Genomic DNA, 26,458 nt, shown 5'->3' on the forward strand with positions numbered 1-26,458 from the left:
GTCCATATCTGGATTGCTTCGTGACAGAGGTGGTAAGAATCTGTTCCTCCCTGTTTGTTCAGATGATACATTGCTACCTGGCTGCCCGTGTGAATGAAATATATCTGATTTGAGGGTGCTCTGAACCGCTCACAATTCCAGGAGATTGATGTCATTTTTCTTTTGGGGACCAAGAACCCTGTGTATGGAGCCCATAGATATGAGCACCCCAATCTACCATGGAGGCATCCATGGTGAGGACTTTGTGATGTGGAAGAGACTGAAATGGAAATCCCTGGGCGAGAATCTGGGGAACCATCATCACTGTAGAGAGTGGCATAGCTGTGGAGTAAATGGAATGCGAGCTGAGAGCAACCCTATGGCTTGAGTCCACTGAGATATTTGGTAGTGGAGCCAAGCCAATGTCGTTACATGGACTTTAGAAAAGCCATGTGGACAAGTAGGCAGCGCATCTGACATGCAGATACTTGGGTGGATCTGGATATTTGGGCAGACAGATGCATTAGACTCTCTGCTCTCGGTTGAGGGAGGAAAGCTCGACCCTGAGTAGTATCCAGAAGAACCCTGATGAACAGTAGGATCTGAACTGAGTGAAGACGTGATTTGAGGTAATTTAATACAACTCCAAGGAATTCTAGGAGACATATGGCAGACAGGATTGAAGTTTGTGCCTCCTCTTGGAGGCTGCCATGATTAACCAGTCATCGAGGTGGGGGGAAGATGTATACGCTTAACTTGTGGAGTGCTGCAGGTACCACTACCAGGCATTTTGTGAAGATTCGAGGAGTCAAATGGTAAGACCTTGTAGAGAAAGTGCAGTGTTCCACAACGGAAGTGCAGGAACTTTCTGTAGGCCAGGAGAATAGGTATGTGAATGTATGCTTCCTTTAGATCTAGTGAACAAACCCAGTTCTTGAGTTGTATAGTAGATGACGGCAGAAAAAGACCTGCATGGTCCATCCAGTCTACCCAACAAGATAAACTCATGTGTATACCTTTACCTTGATTTGTACTTGCCTTTATCAGGGCACAGACCGTACAAGTCTGCCCAGCAGTATTTCCCGCCTCCCAACCACCAGTCCCGCCTCCCATCACCAGCTCTGGCACGGACCGTATAAGTCTGCCCTCCACTATCCTCGCCTCCCAACCACCAACCTCTCTTCCCCCACCTGCTCCGCCACCCAATTTCGGCTAAGCTTCTGAGGATCCATTCCTGCTGCACAGGATTCCTTTATGCACATCCCACACATGTTTGAATTCCGTTACCGTTTTCATCTCCACCACCTCCCGCGGGAGGGCATTCCAAGCATCCACCACCCTCTCCGTGAAAAAATACTTCCTGACATCTTTTTTGAGTCTGCCCCCCTTCAATCTCATTTCATGTCCTGTCGTTCTACCACCTTCCCATCTCCGGAAAAGATTTTTTTGCGGATTAATACCTTTCAAGTATTTGAACGTCTGTATCATATCACCCCTGTTCCTCCTTTCCTCCAGGGTATACATGTTCAGGTCAGCAAGTCTCTGCTCATACGCAAATCCCATACGCAAATCCCATACCATTCTCGTAGCTTTTCTTTGCACCGCTTCCATTTTTTTAAACATCCTTCGCAAGGTACGGCCTCCAAAACTGAACACAATACTCCAGGTGGGGCCTCACCAATGACTTGTACAGGGGCATCAACACTTCCTTTCTTCTGCTGATCACACCTCTCTCTATACAGCCTAGCAACCTTCTCGCTACGGCCACCGCCTTGTCACACTGTTTCGTCGCCTTCAGATCCTCGGATACTATCACCCCAAGATCCCTCTCCCCCTCAGTACCTATCAGACTCTCACCGCCTAACACATACGTCTCTCGTGGGTTTCTACTCCCACCCCCCCTCACTCTCTCCTCAATCACTGGCTGACTACTTCTGCGACAAGGTGCAAAAGATCAACTTTGAGTTCACTACCAAGCCACCTCCTCCTCTTCACCCTTCAACCCTCTCCCTCAACCAACCAACCCAGACCTCCTTCTCCTCCTTTCCTGATATCTCCGAGGAGGAAACCGCCTGCCTTCTTTCCTCCTCAAAATGCACCACCTGTTCCTCTGATCCCATCCCCACCAGCTTACTTAACACCATCTCTCCTACTATCACCCCTCCAACTGTCATATCCTCAACCTCTCTCTCTCCACTGCAACTGTCCCCGACACCTTCAAGCATGCTGTAGTCACGCCACTCCTCAAAAAACCATCACTAGACCCTACCTGTCCCTCCAACTACCGCCCCATCTCCCTCCTACCCTTCCTCTCCAAGATACTTGAGCGCGCAGTCCACAGCCCCTGCCTTGATTTTCTCTCCTCTCATGCCATCCTCGATCCGCTTCAATCCGGTTTTCGCCCTCTTCACTCGACAGAAACGGCACTCTCTAAAGTCTGTAATGACCTGTTCCTTGCCAAATCCAGAGGCCACTACTCCATCCTCATCCTCCTGGATCTAACCGCCGCTTTTGACACTGTCAATCATGACTTACTTCTTGCCACACTGTCCTCATTTGGGTTCCAGGGCTCTGTCCTCTCCTGGTTCTCCTCCTATCTCTCCCACCGCACCTTCAAAGTTCACTCTCATGGATCTTCCTCCACCCCCATCCCCTTATCTGTTGGTGTTCCCCAGGGATCGGTCCTTGGACCCCTTCTCTTCTCAATCTACACCTCTTCCCTGGGCTCCCTGATCTCATCTCATGGTTTCCAGTATCATCTCTATGCTGATGACACCCAACTGTATCTCTCCACACCAGACATCACCGCGGAGACCCAGGCAAAGGTATCGGCCTGCTTATCCGACATTGCTGCCTGGATGTTCAACCGCCACCTGAAACTGAACATGTCCAAGACCGAGCTTATCGTTTTTCCACCAAAACCCGCTTCTCCTCTTCCTCCACTTTCTATCTCAGTTGATAACACCCTCATCCTCCCTGTCTCATCTGCCCGCAACCTCGGAGTCATCTTTGACTCCTCTCTCTCCTTCTCTGCGCATATCCAGCAGATAGCCAAGACCTGTCGCTTCTTCCTCTAACATCAGCAAAATTCACCCTTTCCTCTCTGAACACACCACCCAAACTCTCGACCACGCTCTCATTACCTCTCGCCTGGACTACTGCAACTTACTCCTCACCGGCCTCCCACTTAGCCATCTATCCCCCCTTCAGTCTGTTCAGAACTCTGCTGCACGTCTCATATTCCGCCAGAACCGATATACTCATATCACCCCTCTCCTCAGGTCACTTCACTGGCTTCCGATCAGATACCACATTCAATTCAAGCTTCTCCTTCTTACCTACAAATGCACTCAGTCTGCTGCCCCTCACTATCTTTCTACCCTCATCTCCCCTTACGTTCCCGCCCGTAACCTCCATTCACAGGATAAATCCCTCCTCTCAGTACCCTTCTCCACCACCGCCAACTCCAGGCTCCGCTCATTCTGCCTCGCCTCACCCTATGCTTGGAACAACCTTCCTGAGCCCTTACGCCAAGCCCCCTCCCTGCCCGTCTTCAAGTCTTTGCTTAAAGCCCACCTCTTCAATGCTGCGTTCGGCACCTAACCCTTACCATTCAGTGAATCCAGACTGCCCCAATCTGACTGCCCCTATCGGACCGACCGTTCACTTGTCTATTAGATTGTAAGCTCTTTGAGCAGAGACTGTCTCTCTTTGTTAAATTGTACAGCGCTGCGTAACCCTAGTAGCGCTCTAGAAATGTTAAGTAGTAGTAGTAAATGCATCACTTTGCATTTCTTCGCATTGAATTTTAATTGCCAAACCTTAGACCATTCTTCTAGCTTCTTCAGATCCCTTTTCATGCTTTCCACTCCCTCCCGGGTGTCCACTCTGTTGCAAATCTTAGTATCATCCGCAAATAGGCAAACTTTACCTTCTAACCCTTCGGCAATGTCACTCACAAATATATTGAACAGAATCGGCCCCAGCACCAATCCCTGAGGCACTCCGCAACTCACCTTTCCCTCCTCCGAGCGAACTCCATTTACCACCACCCTCTGTCGTCTGTCCGTCAACCAGTTCCTAATCCAGTTCACCACTTCGGGACCTATCTTCAGCCCATCTAGTTTATTTAAGAGCCTCCTGTGAGGAACCGTGTCAAAAGCTTTGCTAAAATCTAAGTAGATTACATCTATAGCATGTCGATGATTCAATTCTCCAGTTACCCAATCAAAGAATTCAATGAGATTCGTTTGGCACGATTTCCCTCTGGTAAAACCATGTTGTCTCGGATCTTGCAGCTTGTTGGCTTCTAGGAAATTCACTATCCTTTCCTTCAGCATGGCTTCCATTACTTTTCCAATAACCGAAGTGAGGCTTACCGGCCTGTAATTCCAGCTTCTTCCCTATCACCACTTTTGTGAAGAGGTACCACCTCCGCCGTTCTCCAGTCCCTCGGAACCTCTCCCGTCTCAAAGGATTTATTAAACAAATCTTTAAGAGGACCCGCCAGGACCTCTCTGAGCTCCCTCAATATCATTATATACATAAGAACATAAGAGTAGCCATACTGGGTCAGACCAATGGTCCATCTAGCCCAGTATCCTGCTTCCCAAACAGTGGCCAAGCCAGGTTGCAAGTACCTGGCAGAAACCCAAATCATGGCAACACTTCATACTACAAATGCAAGGGCAAGCAGTTGCTTCCCATGTCTGTTTCAATAGCAGACTATGGACTTTTCCTCCAGGAGTCTGTCCAAACCTTTTTAAAACCCAGATACACTAACCGCTGTTACCACATCCTCTGGCAAAGAGTTCCAGAGCTTAACTATTTGTTGAGTGAAAAAATATTTCCTTCTATTGGTATTAAAAGTATTTCCATGTAGATGGGCACAGAAACAGGTCAAATATTTGGGGGTGAATATACCTCGAAATATAGAGGAAATTTACAAAAGTAATTTCCCGCCAAAAGCAATAGAACTGTTTCGGGAGTTGGAAAAATGGGAGGGCCTAACATTATCTTGGGTAGGAAGGATTAGCGCTATCAAAATGATGATTCTACCAAAACTTCTGTATCTATTTATGGCCTTACCAATTGATATTCCTGAAGATTTCTTTCGGGGTCTGCAAAGAAAAATATTTTCCTTTATCTGGAGGAAGAGACCACCCCGGGTTAGAAGGGAGGTGTTATGCCAATTAAAAGATAAGGGGGGGATGGGAGTTCCAGCATTCCGTGAATATTATCAGGCGGCCCATTTAAGAATCTTAGCGATCTGGATGCAAAATAAGGGAAAGATATGGGAACGCATTGAACAGAGTTGGCTGGAACCATTTCCACTTAGGGCTATACCTTGGCTACAAAAGCAACAACTGAAAAGGGTACTAAAAGACAGTCCTCCCCTGATTCGATGGCCACTGAATACATGGTACAAGATTAGGGAGAAATTCTTCTCGGAGAGGAAGTACTTTAAACATGCATTCCTTAGATTCACACCTCAGTTTGGACCGGGAGCAATTGATAAAACGTACGAGGAGTGGGAGGTCATGGGATTATGTACACTGGGTCAAATGTCCGAAGAGGGGCAGATTCCTTCTTTCCGGGTACTGCACCGGGAACATGGGCTCTCACCTCTCCAAGTGTTTCAATACTATCAGGTACGAGATTTTATCTGCCGGGACGCAGGGGAGGAGTTGAGCTTAGCTGAAACAATGCTAGAAAAGGGGATGGTGGGCGGAGGGGAACGAGGTTGTATCTCAAGGATATATAAGGCCCTGCTTGCCTGGTCCCAGCCAGTAGAATACTACACAAGAAAATGGGAATTGGCAATGGGTGCACCCCTTGAACCTAAACAATGGGCACAGGCCTTTAAATCTCTCCTGAGAGTATCAATTTCCAGTTCATTAATCGAAAACGGACATAAGATTCTATATAGTTGGTACTACACTCCCAGCCGCTTGGCAACCATATATCGTTCAGGTTCAGCTTTGTGTTGGCGGCAATGCGGAGAGGTAGGAGATATGTACCACATATGGTGGGCGTGTAATCAGGCACAAAAATATTGGGGAAAGATAGGGGATTTTATTAACCAGGTAACAGGGACACAATACCCAATGACACCATATACATGTCTACTACACCTCAAGCCGCCAGGATTCAAAAACCACATTCACAGGTTTGCTACACAGGTGTTTGCATCCGGAAAAATGGTCCTGGCGGCATGGTGGAAACAATCACACTTACCAGATCTGTCCGTGGTTATAAATAAATTAAGGTCCATTCAATTGATGTCTAAGCTTACAGCAATACGTACTGGGCAAATCGCCCAATATCATAAGATATGGGACTCGTATATCACATGGGCCTCCAAGCATATAGCGACAGTTCCGATACACACACAGACATAGGGTTGGGGGGGAAGGGGAGGGAAGGGGGGAAATAAGTTTATGGTTTATTAAGAGACAATAGCTGACGCTGTTAGATACTCTTTATTTTCAATGTTTCTGTACAATATGCAAAGTTATTACAACACAAAATGGTTCTGTATGTTATGAACATTGAAGTTGGTTGATATTGAAAAATGTATAAATAAACAATATAAAAAAAAAAAAAAAAGTATTTCCATGTAACTTCTTGAGTGTCCCCTAGTCTTTGTATTTTTGGAATCAGTAAAAAAATCAATTTACTTCTACTAGTTCTACACCACTCAGGATTTTGTAGACTTCAATCATAGCTCCCCTCATCCGTCTCTTTTCCAAGCTGAAGAGCCCTAGCCTCTTTAGCCTTTCCTCATACGAGAGGGGTTCCATCCCCTTTATCATTTTGGTTGCTCTTCTTTGAACCTTTTCTAATTTCGCTATATCTTTTTAGAGATACAGCGACAAGAACTGAACGCAATTCTCAAGATGCAGTCGCACCATGGAATGATACAGAGGCATTATAGTATTTTCAGTCTTATTCACCATCCCTTTCCTAATTCCTAGCATCCTATTTGCTTTTTTTGGCCGCAGCTGCACACTGAGCAGATTTCAGTGTATTATCTACAACGACACCTAGATCTTTTTCTTGAGTGCTCACCCCCAAGGTGGACCCTACCATCAGGTAATTATGATTCTGATTATTCTTTCCAATGAGCATCACTTGCATTTGTCCACATTAAATTTCATCTGCCATTTGGATGTCAAGTCTTCCAATTTCCTAAGGTCTTCCTGCAATATTTCACAGTCCGCACGTGTTTTTAACAACCTTGAATAGTTTTGTGTCATCTGCAACATTAATGACTTAATTCATCGTTCCAATTTCCAGATCATTTATAAATATGTTAAATAGCACCGGTCCCAGTACCGATCCCTGTGGCACTCCACTGTTCACCCTCCTCCATTGAGAGAAATAACCATTTAACCCTACCCTCTGTTCTCTGTCCAATAACCAATTCATAAGCCACACCAGAACCTTGCCTCCTATCCCATGACTCTTTAATTTTCTCAGGGGTCTCTCATAAGGAACTTTATCAAAAGTTTTCTTAAAATCTAGATACACTACATCAACTGGCTCACCTTTATCCACATATTTATTCACACTTTCAAAGAAATGAAGCAAATTGGGGAGGCAAGACTTCCCTTAGCTGAACCCAAGCTGACTCTGTCCCATTAAACCATGTCTGTGTGTTCCATAATTTTATTCTTTATAATAGTTTCCACTATTTTGAACAGCACTGACATCAGGCTTACTGGTCTGTAATTTCCCGGATCACCCCTAGAAACCTTTTATTTTTTTTAAATCAGCATCACATTGGCCACCCTCCAATCTTCAGGTACTACAGATGATTTTAATGACAGGTTATATACTACTAACAGCAGATCAACAATTTCATGCTTGAGTTCTTTGAGTACCCTTGAATGTATGCCATGTAGATCAGGTGATTTATTACTCTTAATTTGTCAATTTGGATCAGTACATCTTCCAGGTTCACTGAGATTTCTTTCAGTCCCTCCTCATCATCACCCTTGAAAACCATTTCCGGTACAGGCAGATCTCTTACATCTCCTTCCGTAAAGACCGAAGCAAAGAATTCATTCAGTTTCTCCGCTATGGCTTCATTCTGAGTGCCCCTTTTACTCCTTCGTGATCTAACGGTCCCATGGATTCCCTCACAGGCTTTCTGCTTCTGAAATACCTGAAAAAGTTGTTACTGTGCATTTTAGCCTCTAAGGCAAATTTCTCTTCATATTCTCTTTTAGACTTCTTTATTAATACTTTGCATCTGACTTACCAGTGCTTATGTTGCTTCTTATTTTCTTTAGTTGGGTCCTTTTTCCATTTTTTTGAAGGACAATCTTTTGGCTCTAAAAGTCTCTTTTACTTCACTTTTTAACTATGCTGGCTGACGTTTTCTCTTCTTTCCACCTCTGCAAATAAGTGAAATGCATCTGGTCTTGGCTTCCAAGATGGTATTTTTGAATAATGTCCATGCCTGATTGAGTGTCCTAACCTTTGCAGCCAATCCTTTTAGTTTCTTTTTAACCATTTTCCTCATTTTATTATAGTCGCCCTTTTGAAAATTAAATGCAGCTACAGTAGATTTCCTTTGCAGGTTCATCCCAGATAGTAGCTCAAACTTGATCATGTTATGATCACTGTTTCCCAGGGAACCCAACATCGCCACATCTTGCACTATGCCATGCACGCCACCAATGACCAGATGGCTCCCCCTCTTGTCGGTTACTGGACCAGTTGCTCCAAGAAGCAGTCATTTATTACATCTAGAAACTTTATCTCCCTGGCACTCCCTGATGCAACATTTATCCAGTCAATATTGGGGTAACTGAAATCAATAACATACACCCAGAAAACTTCTACATTAATATTTTCTGTATCTCAAGGTCTTTTTTGTATTGATATCAAAGATGCCATTTATTTCAGTATTCTTTTAGAAAACCCACAAAAAAGACATTTTTAGATACAGAATCAGTTGAAAAAAAGTTCAATGTTAACAACAGTTATAGCTTGATATATACACACACACACATATATATATATATATATATATATATATATACACACACACACACACACACACACACACACATACATACAAAGGCTAGTCAGGTGGATACTTACAGTCCATCAACATACCTCCAAAGAACAAAAGTCTGCATATTGAGAGCAATCAAAAAGACTGGATAAAACTCACAGACAATGAGACTGAAAAGCCCATCTACCCACCTAATCTGACAAAAGAAGCCCATCTATGCCAGACTCTTTTTAATCCTGTCAAATATGGATGTGTAAATATGGATGTGTATCTACCAGCAGAAGTCCAGCCAGAAACTCTTTATGATGTCATTAAAACTTGTGACCAGTTACCATGCTCTCTCTCAAAACTAGATGGAACCAGTTTTCAGCTATGCCTGAGTTTTCATTGGATTGCGTGCACCCCACCTGACTTCAGCCTATGGTCCCAACAAGAAAATATAAAAACCCTGGAACATTTTCAGTTCGTTCTCTTCGCTCTTCTCTCTGGCCCTGCTCTCTTTGTCCTCTCTGCTGCTTCCTGTGGACCTTCACTGAGCCTTGTGGGACTTCACACACATGCAAGATAAGACTTTCTCCAGGCTCCAGCAACAACTCTGCAACAAAAATTCTTTTCCAGCAAGGTCCTCCTTCATCACTCCAACCAGCAGCCTCCATTAAAGTGAGTTACCATTAATCCAGCCTAATTTATAATTCAGACTTTCTAATCTTGTGAAGCACATTTCCCCTGTGAATGATTCCTAAAAACTGCCTCTCTTCTTAACATTATAACATTACCTGTATTGTAAATAAACATTTTAAAGTTAAATATATGGTCTTTATGTTCTGAGCACATGTCCTTAAAATTTACAGTGCAGGTTAATGTAATTCAACAAATATGTTATTTAATTCCCCTTTTCTTACATATTATTTTTAAATTTACTAATTACAGCGTCAAAATCCTCTTGCAAATCTTCTACAAGAGGAGGTGGCAAAAGCCTGTAGCCTGGACAGAGTTTTAATAGTATCTGTATGCTTTATCAAGTCGGCTACTTCCTCGACTTTGTCCCCAAATAAGTTGTCTCCCTGACAAGGGACATCTGCCAGACATTGCTGGATGGCAGCTTCGAGGTCAGAAACTCTGAGCCAGGAAAGATGTCTCAATGATACTCTCAAGGTGGATATGCGAGAAGAGACATCAAAGGCCTGCTGTGCTAGATATTTACAACAATCTAGAAGTTTCCTATGAATTTTGAGGAACTCATCAGCCTTTCCAGGTGGAAGGAAGTCTACAAAGTAGAGAGTACTTTGTATAAAAGAGTCTAAGTAAATTGTTGAATAAAGTTGATAGTCCAATATGTGGTTGGTTACCATAAAGGCCTGAAATGTTCTCCTGCCAAAAGAGTCTAATGTTCTTGCTTCTCTGCCTGGAGGAGCGGAAGCAAGAGATCTCGCACTGCAAGTACACTTTAAAGCAGATTCCACAACTAAGGAATGATGGAGTAACTGAGTCAAGCCCATTTGTTTATCCTGTACATTGTGTCAATTTTCTTTAGAGCAAATTGAAATGTTAGTGGAGTCTCTCAGTTTTTGATCAGAGTATTCTTCATGACTGTATGAAGTAGAACAGCGAGTCCCTCTCTAATAATGTAGAACCTCAAAAAGCTCAACAAGGTTGCTCTTCCATCTCTAATTTGAAAGGTTTGGCCTGGGATATCTCACGGACAAAACCAGTAAAGGATATACTCTCTGGAGGAGACTTGAGTCTCCGAGGCAGTGGAAAAGGGTCAGATGGAATGCCGCGGGACTTCTCAGTTGAGAGATACTGTGGGTCCTGATCTGTCTCCCAGGAAAGATCCGAATCTGACTCTTGAAAGTACTACTCTTGGGCAGAACATGGAAGAATGTCAACTAGAGTGTAGGTTCTGTGTAGAAGAGTAGAGTATCAAGGGAGATGAGTCTCTGAGGCTGGAGAAAGTTGCTCTGCCAATGTCGACATATGTGTCGGCAGGGCCGGTCTTAGTAATTGCGGGGCCCTGTGCAGACCAATTTGGTGGGGCCCCATCCTAGCCCCGCCCTATTGATAAGATTATTCAATTTTTAGAAAATCTTTTATTTATGAAATTTCAAATAAAGACAAATGAAGCTAAACTTGTACAGAAAAACTGATTGAAATAAATAAGCACAATGCTATCAAGAACCCCCCCTCCCCAGAAATTATTCAATTCAAGTCCACTACAATTAGTAGTTCCAATTCTCATAACTCCGGGGGGTCAGAGGTGCGGACACACAATCTCTCCACTGCAAAACACTATACACAAACTTGTGCAACAACACACTCATAACCTTACCAAACCATAACAGCACTAATTCCAAGGACAGGACCAGCTACAACCTTATGCGTGGAAAGGCAGAACTGTAATTACACCAGGCTCTAAAACACCAATACACTACCTCGTGGAAAAAAAACAAAACAAAAAGGGCTGCAAATACTACACGCTAGCAGGATACTGCACCTTGATCACACAAGAAAAACAGATATGAAGGCAAAATACTGAACTGGAAAGTTACCTCAAGAAGTCAGACTCAGCATGCAGCAATACTAGAAAAATTGAAACTTACATGCAAAATATCACAGATGCACATTTCCAAAAGCTGACATATTCCAATTAATAAATTCTGAATAAAATACTTTTTTCTACCTTTGTTGTCTGATCATTTAGTTTTTCTATTCGCTTTGGTCCCAGCGTCTTCTGTTTTATGCAGTTTCTTCTTTCCATTTGATATTTTTTTCTCTCACCGTGTCCACCATCCTCCTGTGTCCTGTCTACCATCTGTAGCCCTGTCCCTATCCTTTCTCCAGTTTCAGCATCTGCCTTCCGATCCAGCCCTTAAATTCAGCAATTTCCCATCCATCCATATCCAGCAATTCTCCTCTCTCCCCTGCCCTCCCCTCCATGTCCAGCAATTTCTCCTCTCTCCCTGGGCCCTGCCCTCCCATCCACGTTCCTCTGTCCCCTGCCCACCTCCATCCATCCATCCATATTAAGCAATTTCTCCTCTCTCCCCGGGCCCTGCAATCCCATCCATGTCCATCCATGCTCCTGTCCCCTGCCCACCTTCATCCATCCATATTAAGCAATTTCTCCTCTCTCCCTGGGCCCTGCCCTCCCATCCATGTCCATCGATGCTCCTCTCTCCCCTTCCCCCTCCATCTATCCACATCCAGCAATTCTCCTCTCTCCCCTCCATGTCCAGCAAAATCTTTTAAATTTACCTCCATTACAACAGCTGTGCAACGTCAGTGAAAGCGCTGCCCGACGTCTCTCCACCAGCCTTCCCTTCACTCGTTCATTCCCTCTCAGACTCAGTGTCCCGCCCTCGCAAGGAAATGATGTCAGAAGAAGGCGGGGCACTGAGTCTGGGAATGAACGAGCGAAGGGAAGGCAGTGGTGGAGAGACGTCGGGCAGCGCTTTCACTGACACAGCTGCTGTGACGTCGGAGTCCGACTCGCAAAGTAAACAGAGCACCGAGATGGAGCGGAGGCTGACCGAGGCGCACTGCGCGGGGCCCCCTTAAGTGCGAGGCCCTATGCAGCCGCCTCAGCCTAAGACTGGCCCTGTGTGTCGGTCAGGTTCGTGGTTCCCCCTGATGGTCGACACCGAGCCAATGTGCAGGACCTCTCCCGTGACTGTCTCTCCGATGTATCGCTGGGCTGGGCTGAGGCTCGCGTAAGCACCATGTAAGCCTGAATAGACTGTGTATGCAGTAGCCCTGAAAGCTTTTGTATAAGCATAGTCCGGATTTCCTCCTGTAGAGCAGGCGTTGTTGCCGGCTGAGAAAGCAATGCCTGAGGTACAGCCTGTGCAGACGTGAGAGATTTTGAGGACCTCAGAGGCTTTCGCTGAGAAATAAGTTGTAGAGGAGAGCAGTCACACTGCGGCATGGACACTTCCCGTGCATCGAAGATGTCGATGGATGGGAGGTGTTGGCAGAGTGCCTGGAGGGAGAACGATGGCAATGCTTCTTTGGTTTTTTTATGCTGGTCACTTGATGCGTGCGGAACAGAGGAGGACATAGCCCTTACGTGGTCTTGGTGCCGAGTTTAATGTCGGACATGCCCAATGATGCCATGGTGCACTCATTGTCGATACCAACACTGATGCAGGTTCCGCATCTAAAGCCAAATCCCCTGCCATGATCGATACAGAACCAAAACGTTTTACACGCTGGACTCTGCGGGCTTTAAACGCTCTCTTTTGTATGCGCAGACAGAGGCCACACTGTATGTCCTGGTGCTCTGAGCTCAAGCACTGAACACACCAGTTAAGGGCATCTGTGCCTTAAATGGATTTATTGCATCGAGAGTACACTTCTTAAAGCCACTTGGAACCCTCGTTGACATAGAGGGAAAAATAGTTGATAAAAGGTCAAAAGGTTCAAATGCTAGGGGAGCTGCTCCCTGGCTGATTGAAGGGCTCAAAGGCCAAAAAAAGAAAAAAAGAAAAATAATTTGGGGTGGAAAAAAATCAATAAATTGAACAATTTATAAAGAAATAGAAAATGTGAGAAAAATATCCCAAAAAAGGGAAGGCACCAAAATGGAAAAAAGTTTGACATGCTGAGGAGAGATTAGAAATGCAACCTCTCTGCTCTGCAGAAAACGATAGACAGCTGGTCCCGCATTCCACCATTGGGCAGGAAGGCACTGCCTCAAAGTTTTAAAGTGACAGTGCACTATGGCAGTATCTGCACCAGGCTTTGTGGATGACGTCACCCACATGTGACAATATTATGCCTGCTTGTCCTCAGAAAAGACCTCTTACTTAAAACACCTGTGATCTACACTAATGTTTCCCAAGTTGGTCCTGAAGTACCTCCTTGCCAGACAGGATATCCACAATGAATATGTAAGAAAGATCTACATATAATGGAGGCAGTATATGTAAATCAAGTTCATGCATATTCATTGTGGATATGCTGAAAACCTGACTGGCAAGGGGGTACTCCAGGACTGACCTGGGAAACACTGCTCTACACTACTCTCCTTATTGTTCAGTTTCTTCTATGGTGAACACCTGAATTCTTTCACATGCTCTTCAGGTAGTTTTCTAAATATGTTAAAGAAAAGAAAGAAGCTCCTCTGTCTTCACAGCGGCTCTCAGTAGATATGAGTCACGTAGTGTAGGAATACACATGCTAACCTTCTGAGACTTGAAATGGTCACACCAGTGCAGATTCCCCTCTCCCCCCGGTTCTGACTCCACTTGCACCACTCCCTGTACCTTTACAAGGTGGAGGCAGGAGGGCAGGAGTAGCCAGGAAGAGGGGAGTATGCACACAGGGGGGGGGGGGGGGGGGGGGGAGGGGGTTCCAGTTTACTGGACTGCCAGGCAGTGGTGTAGGAAGGGGGGGCGACACCCCCAGCAGCATGCACTCGGCGGATTGGCTCTCCCGCCCGCCCCTCACCGCCTTCCAGGTATGTTCTCGGGGGGGGGGGGGGGGTTGCGCACAGCAGCGACCCACCCCGGGTGTCAGCTGCCCTCACAACACCACTGCCGCCAGGGAAAAAAAAAAAAAGATTTGTGGGGGTTCATGGGGAGGGTTTTGGGGGGGGGGGGGGAGGTGCCGGGAGGTGAGAGGTACTAAGCACAAGCAGGCAGCCTTTGCAGCTGCCTGCTTGTGCTTCTCTCCAACAGCTCCAGAGCAGCCATAAATTTTGCTTGTTAAATTACAGCGAATTCTAATGAGCTCACTTTGGCTCACTTTAATAAATTTGCATGGGGTTCTCAGTGGCTGCTAATGGCACAAGTTAGAGCCATGGAAAACCCCTTTGTGCATTACTAGCTACATAATCACTTGCTTTAGACTGGCTAGAACCAGTCTAAAGCAAATGTTAATATAACGGTAAGCTTTGTGCATCTGGTCCTGAGAAAGTTGGATATCGCAATGAAATCCTGAAGTGTCTTCTACAAACAGAAGAATAGTGTTTTGCCTACCTCCTCTATACAAGAGAAATATTCTTTAGTATCTAGTATACACAACACCTCGGAATAATTCCATTTCACTTCTCCTCACTCATTTATTCACCTACATACTTTGAAGTTCTCTCACATCTATTCAAATATTATATTAGACCACAGTTAAGTCTCTGCATAAGTAGTTGCAATAAAACTATTTGAATAAATATACACATCAATAACTTGGGAAAGTGTCATTGCAGCTATTTGTGTCTAATGTCTGTCCAGCATAAGACTCAAAACAGCATACATAGGGGATCTTTCACTAAGCCACAGCAGCATTTTTAGCTCATGGTAGAAATCAGTTGGTGGTAAGAGCCAAGACGCCCGTTATATTTCTATGGGCATCTCGGCGTTTACCACCAGCTGATTTCTACCAGCTTAGTAAAAGACCCCCTTAGTTTCTAGTAATTGTGAAACTAAGAGCTTGGAAGCAGTTGTTATATCAAATAATTCTGATATACAGAAATGAGATACACACCAGTGACTAAATGGTATACTTTCTAATTTCTCTATTTGCCAAATGACCTAACCAAGTACAATATTATAGTCCGCCTTTAAAAGCTGAACTGATTGTGGTTCCCTATGAGACAGGGTAATATGAGTACTTGAGTCTTCCTGTGGATATGTGTAGAATGAAAGTGAATACCCCTCCCCCCCCCAGAACTGTGAACACTCTCCCTACATTGTCCCCTGTCCTTGCCAGTCGGAGGAACTCAGTCTGGGAGTCAAACCTGGATCTAATGCCTGCAACTCAAAGTATTGCTGCCGGACTATTAGACCAGTCATTTTTCTTTTTTAAATTGTATTTCAAAAGAATACACAGGCAGTGCATCTAACATGCATGATGAGATCCAGTGTTCTGAAAATGGATACAAAAAGAAAGTAAAGGGCCAGATAGCTTGCTACCTTTAAAAATCATAAATACGAAAATGAGATAAACATGTGCTTTGCAATATACCCCCAAAAGTCTATGAAAGCACCTAACTTCTTTCACACACAACGGCAAAGGAGGTGTTAATGTGGGAAGGGATTGGGCATATCAGGGGCCTTCTGACTAACCTTCTGCGCACTTTATAGTATAAATTCTTGATTTTACACACATAACCGCCGCTTTTAGGTGCTACCATTTACACCAGCCATAGACGTGGCATGCTCTACTATTCTGTAACAGATTTGGCTTACAAATATGCCATTATGGAATACTAGCAGAGTGCCCAAATTTTTGGCACCCTGCTTTTAGCGTCCTTTATTGAATTGACCCCACAGTGTTATATCAAAGTAAGTGACACTTACATTTTTGTTAATCTCCAGCATGCCCATCAATGACAGTGGCAATATTTTGAAAACAGCAAGATACAAGAGTCCATGTTGTTGGCTACCTGCCTGAAGAACAGAAATTACATTACATTAGACAAGAAAGGTAACTGAAATTTCTAAATTCACTCTGCCATTCCTGTTATTGATGAAAAATGACATTATATTTGGATGCAGGATATATAAGCATCACAGCTTAAAATGAAAAAAAGTCTTCTGACCATCTCTGGGAAGGAAAGAGGGGTTGGGAGAAGGGATAGCAAAGGGGGTGGGATTGTTGGAATGGTGGCATGCTATAAGAAAACAGGGCTCCTGATAACATCGGGATTATTGTTGAAATGGGGACAAGGGGGAGGGATACCTAGGAGGCATATTTTCAAAGCACTTAGCCTTCCAAAGTTCCATAGAAACCTATGGAACTTTGGAAGGCTAAGTGCTTTGAAAATATATCTCCTAGTATGTGTGAATAGGGGTGAAAACCAGAATATTATGCCATGTTATTGTGAGATATTAATTTATCTTTATTTTTTGTATTCCATAACTGCTCAATAAAGAGATTCAAATACATAAACAAATCTCTGATTCACGGGAGTGGGGGATGGGGTTGACCTAGCAGGTTTCTCCTCCTTTGTGTTTCTAGTTCAATTGCTATCTGCCTCTTCTGGGCTATCACATAAAAGCATTCATTCACAGTCACCTTGGGCTTCCCCCCTACTTTATAACCTCTCTCCTGCACACAGCTTAGTGTTGAGCTGGCCCAATTTATATAGTTGTATAAAAGATAATGACTGAAGATGGTAGTGTTTGCAGAGTTATTATGGACATAAATTTCAAAAGTTTGAGCAAACTTTCCAAAAATGTTCAGCCTCTGTGCATATAGAATATATTCTAGTATATGCTATGCTACCCAAAACTCACATCTATGGCTTCTATTCCCGTAGATTTTTCTGGTTACCACTGTTGGTAAACAAACAGAGGCACAGAGAGTGTCTCCTGAAAGCAACCAAGACACTGTGAATGGGAATGTCTCTGTATATATATATCTACACACACACACACAAGCTCTCTGGCAAGTAAGACTAAAGGCTAACAGATCATGAAGTAGACAAATATTACACTGCTTCTCCTGAGCCCCCCACCTCCATCCTCACCTTCCTAGGCTATGTAGTTTCATCTAGCAGAGTTTACATCGGCTTACTAGGGAGCACACTAGCTACTGCCATGTCAGTTCCTTTACTGTTCTCTGTTTGCCTTACTGTTCAGTGACAGTGGCACTTAGGGATAGTAAACTACAGTGTAATATCATTTAGGGAGTAATTCTAAACACCATTTATATACATCAGAGTTATACATGCACATGGTTTGCTAAAAAACAAATTACCCCTATCTAGTCCAAGGTATGTGTGTAATGCCATTTCATACATATTTTTACCCATGACAAGCAGAGGTGCTCCTAGAAGCAGTGCTCAGGCCAGGTTTGGACTTATGCAAAGTTTCTTGTAGATTTTGTATGTATTAAATAGCAGATGGGCATGGAGTTTTAGTGGGGTAATTTTCAAAGGGGATGTATGTGAAAGCTGGTACAAGTTATGCATATATTCTCTTACAAAATGACCTTTATTAGTCACATCAAAAGAGTAGTTCATCAGGGCTAACATTATTTGTAGAGTCCTATCTTTAGCATATAAAGCAGTAATGTTAATTTCAGAGGTCTGAATGTTCTTGTTCTTGACTTCTGCATGCAGAAGAAACCTTCACAAATTTGATCATACCTTCAAAATGTTTTAATATAGTTACCCGCTGTTCCAAAGCTGTGAGTTTCTTTTGAGATGACTTTGCTACTATAGTCTCCTGAGGAACATCCCAAGTCAGATACCTATAATATTAATAGCACTATGAGGTAATGATACTGGTAAGAACATGAATATGATGCTATATAAGTTCAGTTTCCATGTAGGGTAGTAGACTAACCATATGATAAAATAATGTAAATGGCGGTTTACAGATAACCCCCCTCCCCCCCCCCCAGAATTTCCCTGGTTCCAAAAACCTTTACCTTTATACCAGTGGCACATTCATGGATAGGTCTAGATGGGCAGGGGCAAAATGGGCACCTCAGCTACTGGAGGTACCTGTGGACTGACATCTCCCTCGCCCCAAGTCTACCCTAACATGTATCTTCATGTATAGGGGTGCTGGGAGTGACTCACTCATCCTGCCTATAGGCTTCCCTCTACCATGTCCCACCCCCTCTGATGCAACTTCCTGTTTCTACATGGGCAGAAAGTGGCAGAGGGAAGGCTCCAGGGTCAGCTGCAGGCAGCACAATTGAATCACTGCCACTGAGTGAAGGAGTGGCCTAGTGGTTAGAGCACTGGTCTTGACATCCAGAAGTGCCTGGCTCAAATCCCACTGCTTCTCCTCGTGATCTTGGGCAAGTAACTTAATCCTCCATTGCCTCAGGTAGAAACTTAGGATTGTGAGCCCTAAAGGGGACAAGGAAATACCCAGTGTACCTGAATGTAACTCACCTTGAGCTACTACTGAAAAATAAACACCAGCAACCCCTATAAATGAAGACTCATGTTAAGGTAAAGTGGGGGAGTGGTGGTTTTGAGAGACAGAGAGGCTAGACCAATGGGGGATGGCTAGACCATTGGGAGGATGGTTTTGAGAGAGAGAGAGAGAGAGAGAGAGAGAGAGAGAGAGAGAGAGAGAGAGAGAGAGAGAGAGAGAGAGAGCGCAGCTGGACTGTTTGGGGGGGGACGGTTTAGAGAGACAGAGAGGTTGTACTGATGAGGGGGATGGTTTTGAGAGACAGAGAGGCTGGACTGTTCGGGAGATGATTTAGAGAGAGAGAGAGAAACTGGACTGATAGGTGAACAGTTGTGAGAGAGAGAAACTGGACTGTTGGGGGCGGGGGACAGTTTTGAGAGAGAGAGAGAGAGAGAGAGAGAGAGAGAGAGAGAGACTGGACTGATGGGGGGAATGGTTTTAAGTTGGGGGGGGGGGGCAGACTATTGGAGGCATGGTTTTGAGAAAGGGGGGGGGTAGAAAATTGAGTAGCTTACTTCCAAAACCCTCTAATGCAACAAAATCAAGCAGTCTGGCTGCGCCACTGCTTCATACAATTTTATATATTTACAGAATCACATAATACCGAGTCCCCTCTCCAGTACAAGGAAGCTACATTACAATACAGTAGTGTTTCTAGCAGGAAGAAAACAAAGAGGAGCAATACTGGTCTTCAATTTTCCATATTTCTGGTCCAGTCTTGTGGAATTTGTTGCCTTCTGAGTTACAACTCCTCTGATCCAACTTCCTTTCATAAACAGTTGAATGACCACAACATTTTACTTAATTGAGATCAGGACTTCTTGTTGCCCTCAGTCAGGATCTCTACTGATGTAAGTCTTGGTTTGCATGACGGGTATGTAGTGGTCGGTGGTTCTTATCCAGATTGTTCTCTGTTGCATAGGTCTCCCAGGTTTACCTTATTTTATATACGTGACAGAACAGTGTGTTTTAAGACTGTAAAATGTATTGGGTAATTTCCTGAAGTGTATTTCTCTAGTTTGACCAGCATGAGGTGCATGTTTGTTTTGAAGCTGCTGCAGAACCAAGGCTGTTTTCTTTGTGCCTTTTGGAAAGGCAGTCTGCAGTATACTTTCAAAGATTGTTGTTATGAACTCTGATTGGCCCAGGAGCTCATTTTTCATTTGTATTTTACTGGGTTTTTTCCATAGTCTTAGCCTGGGAGAAGTGAGAGACAGATCTCTTTGCTGAGGCCTTGTGATCAGTTATATTTGATAATCTGTAAGTAGCATATTTCCTAATCTCCCCAGGTACTTTTTAGAAAGTAAACAAATGTTTAGATAGTTTTATAAATTGATCCCATTTCAGTTACCTGTGATTGTTTGCTGATTGCACTATTTATGCTTCAGTGTTCAATTTTAAGACAATAAACAATTTTCAGTTTGTTGACTCTGCCTGTCTGGACTAATAAAGAATCCCTGGTGGTTTGTGTGTTGGGTCTGTGAGTGCTTTCTGGAACTGTGGGACCACTGGGAGTGTAGCCCCAGTAACCTAGAAATCATTGGGATAATTTGAGAGCGGGCGACTCACCCAGAGGTGGCTATGAGCCAGTCAGTGGGAGAAGGGTTCTAGTGTACAGCACAAGCGGCAGGTGCAGGCGGACCTGAGCTGTGCTGGTGATAGACCCTCTAAATGGCCAAGGGGTAACCCCAGGCGGGTGGTTAGGCATTTTGTGACAATATACATTTCAATTTCTGTGTATTACATGTATGTACTTTTGTTAACCACCTAGAATTATACAAGAAACATAACTGCTGAGATACAATGAATCAAAACGGGGAACAGAGGGCAATTTTAAAAGCAGCCATGCATATAAACATTTATTGGCAGAAATAGGCTTTAATAAAATTGCTCCCCCCTCTTCCATCTGCATTAAAATTTATATCAATACAGCCAATAAGTGGTTAAGTTTATGCAGACTGAGAGGTGGGTTTCGGGAGAGGTCAGCTTTCACACACACTTTATAAAATATGCATATATACATGTAAATTAACCAGGGAAATTTGTGTATGGCAATGAGCAGATGAAAATATGTGCAAAAATTCGCTGGGCTAATTTTCAAAATGAAATTATGTGCATACTTTTGTTTTGAAGATTTGCCAGTACCCATATAAAAAAAAGTGTGCATATCCTATTTATATGTCAGTGCAGTTATACATTTACCCATTTTTGTCATCAGCTTTATAGAACAGGCACCTAATCCTTGTGGTCTGAGAGAAACTAAACGAAGGCGCGCAATTGTAGAAGTGTTCCCTAGCTGCATAGTGCAGAGGCAGTCTGTAAAGAGAGTGAATGATGGTAAGCATGTAGAGGGCCATATTCCAGATTTGGCTTTCAGATTCAATGAGTGGTTAACGCCAACTTCCTTCATATTACTATCTTTGAATCGATGGATCATTCATTGATTTTACATGAATTAGATTTGGTGATTAGGAAAGGTGTTCCTAAGAGGCATAAAAGTGTTTTGAGAACAGGATGAGGCCTGACAAGAGGATCTGTTTGATGGGGTGAATGGAGTGCAAGTCTCCATGGTGAGCCTTGTGTACCCACAGAACTGGATGCGAGGCAAGTGTCTGATGTGGGCCTTGTGCTCTCAAATAGCAGTGTCCAAATGGCAGCACTCAGAAGTGAAGTTACTTACCTGTAGCACGTGTTCTCCGAGGACAGTAGGCCAAACGTTCTCAAAAGTAAGTGACATCATCCAACGGAGCCCAGTGCAGACGCTGCTCAGTGTACTGTCTCTTCAGAAGACCTTTGGCAGCATCCCATAGTGGATGCATGGGTGCCTCCCCGCCTGATGTGTAAGCGTGGAACCAGCAGTCTAATGCCATAGCTGTAAAAGACAATTCCAAGGGAAGGAAGGAGGGAGGGTATGTGAGAATGATTGGCCTGCTGTTCTCAAAGACCACTGCTACAGATATGTAACTGCTTTTTTCAAGAACAAACAGGCAATGTTATCTCACAACTGAGCATTCCTGGCCACTAGGCTCACTGAAAACACAATGCTAGGACAATAAGGACTTGCAACAGCAAGGCCTAAACAACTTGAAACTAAAACAAACTGGTTGTGAAGGTGCAATCTGGAATTGGGGGGGGGGGGGGGGGGGAAGAGGTTGGAGGTCCAACTGTACTGTGCTGCTCCCTAATCAAAGTAACCGTCTCTCTCACCTTAAATAAAAGAGATTCACCCCTCTGCAAGGCACATCATAACATAGCTGGACTCTCATAGCCATAATATCCCACAGGTTGCTTTATCCATTGTGGAAGAATTCAGTGCTGCTTTGTAAACACCAAATATTGACCTGTCCATGTGCTTTCACGCGCATTCTGCACTGTACACTTTTCTATGGCACTGGTAGCCACATGTACCAAGATACCCAGCTCCTCTCCATAGTACTTCTAAAATCTTATCTAGGTGTTGCATGACATCCACCACCTTTGCACCAGGCAGGCAAGTGACCAAGTGATCCTCACACCCACAGGCCACCTATTTGCCTAAGCCCAATAACCGATTGTCCAACTAAAACAGATATCCTAACCCTTCCCTCCATGGCAGAAGCCCCTGGAGATACATCCTCTGTAGAAAAGGATACTGCATTCCATGGAGAGCAAGTCCTGGCTACAGGATCTCTTCAAGGGTGATGATGTTCTGTCAGGTGACCTCACTCCTCCAAGGCAGCAAAGACTGCCAAACAGGAGGCGGACCATCTCTACTATGTCCCTGTAGATCTATCTACCTCTTCATCTTCCTTAGCTCCCCCAAGTCTGCTACTTTAGTCTCATAATATTGGACTCATTCTCTGAGCCAAGAAACTCTTTGCACCAAGTGCACACATACAACTCTCACCAACTTGGAGATAAATTATACATGTGGCACTCAATGAAAAAGAATGGGTAGCAGACATACCACTGCTTGACTGCTGTCTGCATCTTAGTATCAGTGAGCTGTTTAGTTATTCAAAGTTACTACTACTACTTAACATTTTTACAGTGCTACTAGATGTATGCAGTGCTGTACACTGGACATGAAGAGACAGCCCCTGCTCGACAGAGCTTACAATCTAATTAGGACAGACAAACAGGACAAAAAAGGGAATTACTAAGGTGGGCATGATAAAATATGGGTACTGAACAAATGAGTAAGGGTTAGGAGTTAAACGCAGCATCAAAAAGGTGGGCTTTTAGTCTAGATTTGAAGATGGCCAGAGATGGAGCTTGACGTACCGGCTCAGGAAGTCTATTCCAAGCATATGGTGCAGCAGGATAAAAGGAATGGAGTCTGGAGTTAGCAGTGGAGCAGAAGGGTACAGATAAGAGAACTTGACCTAGTAAACAGAGTTCCCGGGGAGGAGTGTAGGGAGAGATAAGAGTGGAGAGGTACTGAGAAGCTGCAGAGTGAGTGCACTTGTAAGTCAATAAGAGGAGTTTGAACTGTATGTGGAAATGGATAGGGAGCCAATAAAGCAACTTGAGGAGAGAGCTAATACAAGCATAGCGACACTGGCGGAATATAAGACGTGCAGCAAAATTTTGAACAGATTGAAGGGGAGAGAAATGGCTTAGTGAGAGAGAATCAAGTTGCAATAGTTTAAGCGAGAGGTGATAAGAGTGTGGATATGGGTTCTAGTAGTGATCTCAGAAAGGAAAGGATGAATTTTGGTGATATTATAGAGAAAGAAATGACAGGTTTTAGCAGTTGAATATGTGCAGAGAAGGAGAAAGAGTCGAAGATGACCCTAAGGTTACGAGCTGATGAGAGTGTTATTCACAGAGCTAGAGAATGAGGGAAGAGGAGAAGATGGTTTAGGGGGAAAGATAAGAAGCTCGGTCTTGATCGTGTTTAGTTTCAGATGGCAGTGAGACATCCAGGCAGCAATGTCAGAAAAGCAGGCTGATACTTTGCCCTGGATTCCTGCTGAAATTTCTGGTGTGGGAGTCGTCAGCATAAAGGTGATACTGAAAACCATGGGAGGAGATCAGAGTACCAAGGGAAGAAGTATAGATGGAGAAAAGAAGAGTTCCCAGGACAGATCCCTGAGGTACACTAATTGATAGTGGGATAGATGTGGAGGAGGATCCACCAGAGTATACACTAAAAGTATGATGGGAGAGATAAGAAGAAAACCAGGAAAGAATAGAGCCCTGAAATCCAAGTGAGGAAAGCATATTTATTTATTTATTTGTTTGTTTGTTTGTTAAATTTGTATCTCACATTTTCCCACCTATTTGCAGGCTCAATGTGGCTTACATTATTCCGTAACGGCAATCACCATTTCCAGAATGAGAAATACAAAGTGGTATTGCGTTCATAGATTAAGCAGTCAAGTATAGAAAATTCATTTTCGGAATGAGAAATAAAAGTGGTATTGCGTTAAAGTTCATTAGTGGCAAAGTAGGTCAAGCAGTCAGATAGAGAAAGTTCGGTTTTGTTCAGTTCTGGTATAAGTTTCGTTGTCTGGTATTTAGGATGGATCATTGTGGTATGCCTTATTGAACAGGTTGGTTTTTAGTGATTTTCGGAAGGTTGTTAGGTCGTGCGTTGTTTTTATGGTGTATGGTAGTGCATTCCATTGTTGTGTGCTTGTGTAGGAGAAGCTGGATGCATATGTTGATGTCTATTTTAGTCCTTTGCAGCTGGGGTAATGGAGATTCAAGAATGTGCGTGATGAACTTTTTGTATTCCTGGTTGGTAAGTTTATAAGGTCTGACATGTAGGCTGGGGCCTTGCCGTGAATGATTTTAGGAACCAGAGTGCAAATTTTGAACGCAATACGTTCTTTGAATGGAAGCCAGTGTAGTTTTTCTCTTAGGGGTTTGGTGCTTTCGTTTCTCCAAATACAAGTCTGGTTGCTGTGTTTTGGGCAGTTTGGAGTTTCTTGATGATTTGTTCCTTGCATCTGGCATAGATTGCATTGCAGTAATCTAGGTGGCTTAGCACCATTGATTGTACCAGGCTATGGAATATTTCCCTTGGGAAGAAAGGGTTTACTCTTTTGAGTTTCCACATTGAATGGAACATTTTCTTTGTGTATTTTTCATATGGCTTTCTAGTGTGAGATTTCGGTCAATTGTAACTTTGAGAATTTTCAGACTGTCCGAGACAGGGAGGGTGTAATCTGGGGTGTTTATAGTGGTGGGTTTGTTCGTGTTATATTGTGATAAGAGGATGAGAACTTTGGAAGGCTAAGTGCTTTGAAAATATGCCTCATTGTGTTTTTTCTGCGTTGAGTTTTAATTTAAATGCGTCAGCCCATGAATTCATGATTTGGAAGCTGTGTTTGATTTCATTTGTGATTTCTGTTAGATCATGTTTGAACGGGATATAGATCGTAACATCATCTGCATAGATGCAAGGATTGAGGCCTTGGTTGGATAGCAGTTTGGCTAGAGGTGTCATCATTAGGTTGAAAAGGGTCGGTGACAGCAATGATCCCTGGGGTACTCCGAAATTCTGGTTTCCATGGTGATGATGTATTCGAATTTCATATCACTTGGTATGTTCTTGCAGTTAGGAAGCCTTTGATGCAACTATGTACGCTTCCGCCAATTCCGAAGTATTCTAGGATGTTTAATAGTATTTTATGGTTTACCATGTCGAATGCGCTAGACATGTCGAATTGTAGAAAGAGTACACTATTGCCAATTGCTTGTTTGAATTTGGTTAGGAGAGTGATTAGTAATGTTTCGGTGCTGTGGTTGGATCGGAATCCTGATTGTGATTCATGTAATATTGAGAATTTGTTTAAGTAGTCGGTAAGCTGCTTGGTTATCATACTTTCCAATAGTTTGACTGCCAGAGGGATAGATGCTACCGGGCGGTAGTTGGTTATGTCATTTGCTTTTTTCTTTGAATCTTTAGTATTGGTGAATAGTACGTTTCCTTAATCTTTAGGAAACAGTCCGCGTTGTAACATATAATTTAGGTGCAAAGTGAGGTCTGTTATGAAGCGTTGAGGGGTGGATTTTATTAGCTTGTTGGGGCATATGTCCAGTTTGCAGTGGGATTTGGTGAACCTGTTAATCGCTTTGGTGACGGTTTCATCGGTAAGTAGATCGAAGTTTGTCCAGATTCGGTCTGCTGGATATTCATCGGTGATTGGGTCCAGATGTTCAATGAATTTTTCGTGGTCAGTAGTATTGAGTGGTAGCATGATTCGTAGCTTTATAATTTTCTTGTTGAAGTATTTAGCAAGGTTTTCTGCTGATGGGGTGTCTGTGTTGGTTGTGGTAACCGGTGTGGTATCAAGTAGTTTGTTCACGAGTTGAAAAAGTTTATGCGTGTCCTTGTAGTCTGGCCCTACTTTGGTTTTGTAGTATGATCTTTTGGTTTGTCTTATTGCATATTTGTATTTTCTCTGTATTTGTTTCCATGGGTTGAGTGTGTATTCATCTTTTACTTTTTTCCATGCTCGTTCGAGTTTCCTCATTTGTGTTTTGAGTTTTTTTAATTCGTCATTGAACCATGGGATCAAGTTTTTTTCTTCTTGTTGTTCTTGTTCTTAAGGGTGCTATTTCATCTAGTACATTTCTGCATCTTATG

At 43.6% G+C, this 26,458-nt stretch overlaps 1 protein-coding gene across 3 annotated transcripts in view; it reads right to left on the reverse strand.

Annotated features, from left to right (window-relative positions):
• The window catches only part of DCAF17 (DDB1 and CUL4 associated factor 17), a 163,710-nt gene that overhangs the window by 72,071 nt on the left and 65,181 nt on the right, over positions 1-26,458 (reverse strand). For all 3 annotated transcript variants that reach the window (XM_030210498.1, XM_030210496.1, XM_030210497.1), the window contains exons 6-7: positions 18,121-18,199; positions 16,303-16,392 (exon numbers count right to left, since the gene is read on the reverse strand). In XM_030210498.1, the coding sequence (XP_030066358.1) occupies positions 16,303-16,392; positions 18,121-18,199 (169 nt within the window). The remainder of the gene's footprint in view (positions 1-16,302; positions 16,393-18,120; positions 18,200-26,458) is intronic.

Source organism: Microcaecilia unicolor, chromosome 7, assembly GCF_901765095.1.
Source record: "Microcaecilia unicolor chromosome 7, aMicUni1.1, whole genome shotgun sequence".
Taxonomy (NCBI): Eukaryota; Metazoa; Chordata; class Amphibia; order Gymnophiona; family Siphonopidae; genus Microcaecilia; species Microcaecilia unicolor.